This window comes from Humulus lupulus, chromosome 6 (assembly GCF_963169125.1).
Source record: "Humulus lupulus chromosome 6, drHumLupu1.1, whole genome shotgun sequence".
NCBI classification, from domain to species: Eukaryota; Viridiplantae; Streptophyta; class Magnoliopsida; order Rosales; family Cannabaceae; genus Humulus; species Humulus lupulus.
Window position 1 is genome coordinate 107250348 of NC_084798.1, and position 8533 is coordinate 107258880.

The window sequence follows — 8533 nt, forward strand, 5'->3', positions numbered from 1 at the left end:
CAATAGGGCCAATGCAAGGTTCGGGATGTGCACACAATTTTTCCTAACCCTGAGACTCAATTTGATGCATAAGGAACGATTGATCATGATGCATGTGGAGATCAAATCCTCATTCAGGAACCCACGCCTTGTCATGAGCAATGGCATTCATGTAACTCTCATATGCTTCGTTGGACACAAATCTTTGGGGATCATAAGGAATTGGTGTCGATGAAGAAGCTTTATTTTTATTTGTCTTGGGAGCCATTGCTGTCAAAAAATAGAAAAATGAAGAACAAAAGTCCAAAAACACCAATGTGAGTCACCAAAATATTAAGAGAAAATCACCACAATGACCAACCTTGAACCATGCCAAAAAGAAAGTTTAAATGTCACCAATTCCAGTGTCAAAATGACACAAAGCATCCATACTAATCATACACAACCACTTCCAACGTACACCAACAACACTCATACACCAACCATTTATTCCATTCCTCTCAAGCATTTTATCAAACACATAGAGTGCAGAAAAATACTAACTCCACAAAATTATATGCCATAAAGTAAAACTTCCCAAAAATCATAATGTGCGTGAATTAATAAGCAAAATAATGCAAGAGACATTGTTTACCAACATAAATAACCACACAAATGCTTCCAAAATACACCACATTTCAATTGTCCAATTGACAAAACAAATACTCTTCACAAATTGAAAAATTGATCAAAGAAAAACTTACTTGATGAGAGTATTGAATGAGACTGCAAACCTCCTTTGAATGTATGTATTAAATGTATAAGAAATGCAGAAAACAAAGTGGGATGGGTGAATTTTTGGATTAGTATTGTGGGAATAGGGATGGAGATGTGTTTATGGAGTAATGGAAGAAGAAAGAAAGAAATGGGTAGAATGAGTTAGAATGATTGTGATGGAAGAAGAATGAAGAAAACAAAGGCAAATGGAGAAATCAGTGTGGGGATTCGATGATGAGAGTAATGGAAGTGAGAAGAAAGTGGAATGGTTGTTTTTGTTTTGTAAAAATAAGTGATAAAATTGATTTTTTTAAGTTTACATTTCTTTGCTAAAAAAAAATGTTTGTGGGTCGCGGCCTGCAAAATTCGTGTCGCGGCCCGCGTACATACCTGAAGCTTCTCCTTTTTTTTTCTGAAATAACGTTCATGGGTCGCGGCCTGGGAAATGCGCGCCACGGTTCGTGAAATACCTGATGCTATTTTTGAAAAAGGGTCGTGGCCTAGGAAAGAAGTGACGTGGCCTGCGAAGACGCTTATGTTTGAAATTACGCTCGTAGGCCGCGACCTAGGAAATACGCGTCGCGACCCACCAACTATCCTGAAGTCTTTCTTCAGAAAAGGGTCATGGCCTAGGAAAAGTGTGTCGCGGCCTGAGCCCCTTTTTTCAAATTTTTTATTTATTTATTTATTTTCACGATTTCCACGGTTCTAATTACAGAAATTAAACTAAAATTACCACAACAAAAATAAAAATAAATTAAAAAATTGTTCATTTTAAAGAAAAAAAATTATTAAAATAAACTAATTTACATAGTAGTTAAGTTTATCATCGCTAGTTGACTTAATGCTTCATTCATCAACATATACCGGGTTAATGAGGTGAATCACAGCAGCTTGTTCTTTCTCCATTGATTCGTAATATAGATTTAATCTCTAACCATTCACCTTGAATGACTTTCTGGTACTTGGACTTACAACTTCGACCGCTCCATGAGGAAAAACCTTGGTGACATTGAACGAACCTAACCAGCGAGACTTCAACTTCCCAGGAAAAAGTTTAAGGAGAGAGTGATACATGAGAACTTTCTGACCTTCCACAAAACTCCTTCGAAGAATATGTTTGTCATGAAAAGCTTTGGTTTTCTTATTGTAGATTCTTGAGCTCTGATATGCTTCATTACGTATTTCTTCTAGCTCATGCAATTGAAGCATTCGTTGTTTTCCTACAGATACCATGCCCATGTTACACTTCTTTACAACCCACCAAGCCTTATGCTCTAGCTCGGTAGATGGCAAGGCTTCTCATACACCAACCAATATGGTGACATATCAATAGGTGTTTTATATGTCGTACGATAAGTCCACAAGGCATCATCAAGCCTTGTACTCCAATCTTTACGGTTTGGATTTACGGTCTTCTCAAGAATCAATTTGATCTCACGATTAGAAACTGCTGCTTGCCCGTTGGCGTGTGGATGATAAGCAACTGTCAGCTTATGAGTTACATTATAGTGTCTAAACAATGCTTCTATACTCTTGTTACAAAAATGAGTGCCTCGATCACTAAGTATAGCCTTAGGTGTACCAAAGCGCACAAAAATATTGGATCGAATGAAATCCACCACTATTTTTTAATTATCCGTTCTAGTTGCAATTGCTTCTACCCATTTAGACACGTAATCCACTGCCAAAAGAATATATTCATAGCCAAAAGAAGATGGGAACGGTCCCATGAAATCCATACCCCAAACATAAAAAATCTCAAGAATTAAAATAGGAGTTTGATCCTTTGCCGTTATGTTACCAACTCATTGACAACGATCACATGCCTTACAATAACCATAAGAATCTTTGAAAATGGTGGGCCAATAGAAACCGTTGTCGAATATTTTATGAGTTGTCCTCTTAGGTCCAAAGTGTCCACCACAAGCATAAGCATGACAAAAAGCAAGGATGGAACGAAATTCGGATTCGAGTACACACCTTCGAATGATTTGATCTGTACAATGCTTCCAAAGATAAGGTTCGTCCCATATGCAGTGGCGAGCATCATGCTTGATTTTATTCTATTGTGCTTGTGTGAGATCACTTGGTAACTCCTTTGTAGCAAGGTAGTTTACAATGTCTGCATACCAAGGAATAACTTCATGCATGGTGAGGAGTTGCTCATCAAGAAATTTTTCATCCATGGGAAAATTATCTTCATCCCAAATAAGACTTCTCAAGTGATCTACCACCAAATTCTGAGAACCCTTTTTATCTTTTATCTCCATGTCAAACTCTTAAAGAAGTAGAATCCACCGAATCAGCTGAGGCTTGGCTTCTTTCTTTGCCAATAGATAGCGAAGAGCAGCATGGTCGGTATAAACAATCACTTTAGTTCCAATCAAGTATGACTGAAACTTTTCCAAGGCAAAAATTACCGCCAAGAGCTCGTTTTCAGTTGTGGAATAATTAAGTTGAGCATCATTAAGAGTGCGAGAAGCATAATATATAACATGAGGAAGCTTGTCAACTCACTGCCCAAGAACAGCACCCACGACATAGTCACTTGCATTACACACGAGTTCAAAAGGTAGCTCCCAATTTAATGGCTGAATTATAGGAGTTGTAGTCAAAGACTCTTTTAATAAGTTGAAAGCCACTAAACAATTTTCGTTAAACTTGAACTTTTCATCTTTTTGAAGGTTGCATAGTGGTGTGGAAATTTTAGAGAAATCCTTGATAAATCTCCTATAGAACCCAACATGCCCAAGGAATGATCTCACTTCTTTCACACTAGTCGGAGATGGTAGAGAACGAAATAAATCAATCTTTGCCTTATCAACCTCTATTCCCTTGACTGAAATCACATGACCCAAAACTATACCTTGGTTTACCATAAAATGGCATTTTTCCCAATTATGCACAAGGTTAGTTTCAATACACCGCCGGAGTACCAATGTGAGATTATGAAGGCATTGATCAAATCAGTCACCATAAACACTAAAATCATCCATAAAAACCTCAATGATGTTTTCAATATATTATGAAAAAATGCTCATCATACATCACTGAAAAGTGGCAGGGGCATTACATAACTCAAATGGCATACGTCGAAAAGCAAATGTACCAAAAGGGCATGTGAAGGTTGTCTTCTCTTGATCTTCAGGAGCAATTACAATCTGATTATATCCCAAATAACCATCAAGAAAAAAATAATAAGGATGACCTACTAACCTCTCAAGCATCTGATCAATGAAAGGTAATGGAAAGTGATCTTTACGAGTTGTCGCATTCAACTTTCGGTAGTCTATACAAACTCGCCACCCGATTTGCATTCTTTTTGGCACTAGCTCATTTTTGTCATTCTTTTCCACTGTGATTCCAGACTTCTTTGGCACTACATGAACTGGATTCACCCATCGACTGTCTGAAATTGGGTAAATAATACCCATGCTAAGGAGCTTCAGTATCTCCTTTTTCATAACCTCCATAATAGGTGGATTTAATCTCCGTTGTGCCTCACGTATTGGTTTAGACCCTTCTTCAAGTAAAATCCAGTGCATGCACATAGAAGGGCTAATCCCCTTAATATCAGCAATAGACCAACCAATGGTTGTTGTATATTTTTGAAGTAATTTTATTAATTTTTCTTCTTGAACTTGGTTAAGATTTTTTGCAATTATAACTGGAAGTGTCTTATTCTTCCCCAAGTAAACATATCTGAGATGCTTCGGAAGTGGCTTCAATTCAAATGTAGGAGCTTGAACAATTGATGGCTGCAATTTCTCTTTAGAGATCGGTAATTCCATAAATGCAATCTTCTTAAAAGTCTTGTCAAAACCACTATTGAGTGTGGTTATGACATCCATGATCTCATCAGAAAAATATTCATCGGTCAACACACGATGCTCTCTCAACACAACCTCCCAACAGTCTTCATTAGGCAAATCTAAGACTCATTGAGAAAGAATATCCAACACATCAAGAGAGTAAATAGCATGTACATCACTTGGATACCTCATAGCCTCAAAAATATTGAATCGAATTGTCTCCCCATCAAATTCCATGGTCAATGTACTGTCATGCACATCAAACTTAGTTCTTGCAGTTTTCATGAATGTTTTTCCCAACAAAATTGGAATGGAGCATGGAATAGATTCATCTTCCATATCAAGAACATAAAAATCAGCTAGAAACACCAATTCATTCACTTGAACTAAAACATCTTCTATTACACCCCTATGATAAGCATTCGACCTATCAGCAAGTTGAATAACCGCCCCTGTTTCTTCAAGTGGATCGAGATTCAATGAAGTATAAATGGAGAATGGCATGACATTTATAGAGGCTCCCAAATCCAACAGACAACGCTCAATTCTTTTATTACCAATAGTGCAAGGGATTGTAAAAGTAGCAGGATCCTTACACTTTGGTGGAAGCTTCTTTTGCAGACCTGCAGAAACATTCTCCCCCACGCTATCTTTTTCATTACACCTCAACTTATGCTTATTAGTGCACAAATCTTTCAAAAACTTGGCATAGCGCGGCACTTGTTTAATAGCGTCAAGAAGAGGAATATTCACTTCTACCTTGCGGAATGTATCAAGAATTTCCTTGTCAACCTCATCCTTTTTAGTCTTCTTCAGCCTGCTTGGAAAAGGAGGTGGGGTGACAAAAGTAGGCTTAGGGGTTGGTTGTGTAGGGTCGGTTGGCTTTGGAGGCACATCTTCATCAACTGAGCAATCAACTTGTGGCTTGGATGACAATTTAATAGGCATTGGAGGAATGGGTGGATCATATTGCTTCCCACTTCACAAAGTTATTGCACTAGCATCTAAAGTATTAGATAATTTATTAGACAGATGAGCTTCTAACCTGTTATATGATGTTGCTAGTTGTTCCACCTGATTCTCCAAACTTTTGATGGAAGCTTGGGTCATTTGCTAAAACAGAAGAGTATTTGTAGCAATTTCATTGATTAAATCCTCAGTAGAGGGTTTGGCACTTGGTGGTGGAGCAGCTTGCGGTGCTTATGATGGTCTAGGTACAAAATTTTGTTGAGACCGTTGTTGCAAAGTGAAACCAGGTGGCCTCGCAGGTGTAGACTGTGGAGTAACTTGTTGTTGATTCCCATAACGAAGATTTGGATGATCACGCCAGCCAGGATTATAAGTTTGTGAAAAGGGTTCATAGTCTGACGTAATTGACCAGGGAAATTTCCTACAACATTAACACCCTCAGTTTCTCCCTCAAATAAAGTAGGGCAAGTATCAGTAGCATGCCCCACGGCCTAACAGACTCCACATGGCCGCACTTGTTGGCCTAACGCAAATTGTTGTACCACTGAAGTTAATTGGGCCAATTGTTGACCAAGTTGATTAGCATTAGAGGTGTTCACTTCATTAGCTGATTTGGGTGGTGGAGTAGGATCTTGGCGAATGCCAAACTGTTGTGAGTTAGCATCCATATTAGAAATCAAGCTCCTGGCTGCAGCATGAGTCTTATCAACTAGTGCACCCTCACTGGCTCCATCAATCATACTCCTATCTAGTGATTGTAATCCTTCATAAAAGTATTGGATGAAGAGTTGTTCACTTATCTGATGATGAGGGAAACTAGCACACAACCGCTTAAATCTCTCCCAATATTCATACAAAGACTCCCATGTATATTGCCTTATACCGCAGATCTCTTTCCTTATGCTTCCAACTTTAGATGCTGGAAAATATCGTTCCAGGAACATAGTCTTCATACCATTCTAGGTTTCAACAGTACTACGTGGAAGATAGTACAACCACTCTTTAGCTGCATCCTTCAGAGAGAAAGGAAAAGCTCGCAGTTTAATTTTTTCTTCAGTCACTGCAGCGGATTTCATACTAGAACAGACAATATGAAACTCCTTCAAATGTTTATTTTGGTCCTCACCAGCCAACCCATGGAAAGGGGGCAATAAGTGAATGAGGCCTAACTTCAACTCAAACTTAACATCCAAAGGTGGATACTGGATGCAAATCAGTTGTTGGTCAAGATCTGGCGCTGCCAACTCTTTCAACTTCCTTTCCTGGGCCATTGCTCTATAGGATCAAACTGAATTGCCAGAATCAGATTCGTTTTCAGACGATAATGGCTCTTTAACAAACTCTGCACGTTGATAATGACGCTGAAAGAGTGGATTATCAATGATAGTTCTGGAAGAGTGTGATGCGGATGATGCCTCAAGATAATCTTCAATTTTTTGTATTCGATCTTGTGTATCGTCCTCACCAGACATATACACCTGAAAATTCCACATTAAAAACTAATTAGTTGCAAAAAAATAAATTTGAATAATAAAGAGAATAACAATAGTCTCTGCCAACGGCGCCAAAAATTTGATGCTTATCGTATACCGCAACAAATTTAACAATTATTTTTCTTGCAATACTTCCAATTATTTTAGTATAATAGCAAGAACAGATCGAACCCACGAGGACTATCATTCACTTTATTATTCAATAATTAACACTAAAACTTAAAAGGGGGATTTAGATTTTGAACTCAAAATTAAATAACATAAACTAGAAAGCAAATAAAAATTGATATTACGATATTAAGAAACAGTTAAAGGTTAATCTCCACCCTCAACAATCATTCCCAATCACTAATAATAAATATTATTCCAACTTCTCAATTAAAATATTAACCCCACAGATAATGCTAAAGCAGACAATTATCCAAGTCTCCCTATTACAAGTAATCAAGGCGAAGCGCTCAATAATTAATTCTTTTAGCTAAGCAATTAATATATGAAGTATACAATCTATTTAACTTAAATAAAGCATTAAGTCCTATTGAGACAAGTTAATCTAGGCAATAAATTAATGAAGCATATAATTCATTTGACCTAGGTTCTATTTTTCATCACTATCAATTGCAATTTATCACTTACACTTAGAATCCTAAACTATTAGGTGAGTAGTAATTCTAAGATGACAATTGAATAATGTAAAACCTTAATTAGTTAGCCACCTAACAAGAAATCACAAAATTCATAACATTCAATTGGAAAATTAAAAGCAATTTAATATTGAGAGAAATTAAAGAATAATATTCATTATCGACAATCAAGAATCCATGTCTTGGGTTTTGAATTAACCCTTAACCTAAAAAGAACCTACTCCGTAATAGTGATCATAATCATAAACATAATTATAATTAAGATTAAAGAGACTAAGGGAAGAAAAGAAACTAGATTGATGAACAATAGTGTTGTAGTGTAGTAGTCTTCTCTCCCGCCCTTTCTGAGTCTTTTTCTCTCCTAAACCGTAATAAAAACTTAAACTCAAATTAACCCTAATAATCTTTTATAGTCTCCTTTAAATTATATTTAAAATGTAATTAAAAATCTAAAAACAGCGTCGCAGGCCATGGCACACATAATGTGTGTCGTGGCCCTAACTCAAAATATGCACAAAATCTATCACTTAGGTCGCGGCCTGAAAAAACTGGGCATTGGCCCAACTCCACTTTTCTACACAACAGGCAGCGGCCTGAAAAATCTGGGCAGCGGCCTGTTTGGAACATAAAATCTGAAACGTCAATTCCAATTAAAGTGTCGCGGCCTGAATTTTATGGGTCGCGGCCTATCTGCAATTTCTTCATTTCTCGACCTTAGAAAGCTTGTATGTTGCTACCACTTCAACATTTCAATCTCGAAAGCCTGGAATGCTTCTAAAACTTCATTTTAACCTCCTTTGAGCGAGTCTTTTTCAACCTATGATTCATAAACTACACTTTCCATCAAAATGTCAGATTTATCATCATAAAATGCAAT

The 8533-nt window shown here is 37.2% G+C and overlaps 1 protein-coding gene and 1 non-coding gene across 2 annotated transcripts; one reads left to right on the plus strand and one right to left on the minus strand.

The window, feature by feature from the left end:
* Window positions 1-4676: 4676 nt before the first annotated feature.
* LOC133785379 (uncharacterized) lies at window positions 4677-6463 on the minus strand. Its single transcript, XM_062224623.1, has 4 exons — window positions 6403-6463; window positions 6062-6282; window positions 5596-5663; window positions 4677-5529 (listed from the first exon to the last, which is right to left on the minus strand). Exons 1-4 carry the CDS (start codon window positions 6461-6463, stop codon window positions 4677-4679), a joined length of 1203 nt encoding a protein of 400 aa, XP_062080607.1.
* LOC133787751 (small nucleolar RNA R71) lies at window positions 6318-6424 on the plus strand. The gene has a single exon (XR_009872752.1). It is a non-coding gene; the product is annotated as a small nucleolar RNA R71 (small nucleolar RNA).
* Window positions 6464-8533: the final 2070 nt, after the last annotated feature.

Excerpts from the sequence above, each read along its gene's own strand:
- LOC133785379 (XM_062224623.1), bottom strand. The coding sequence starts at position 6,463 with ATGTTCCTGGAACGATATTTTCCAGCATCTAAAGTTGGAAGCATAAGG. Across the intron at positions 6,283-6,402 it reads CATAAGGAAAGAGATCTGCG|GATTACAATCACTAGATAGG; the intron begins GTATAAGGCAAT and ends ACTTTTATGAAG. Across the intron at positions 5,530-5,595 it reads CTAGCAACATCATATAACAG|TGGGAAGCAATATGATCCAC; the intron begins GTTAGAAGCTCA and ends AACTTTGTGAAG.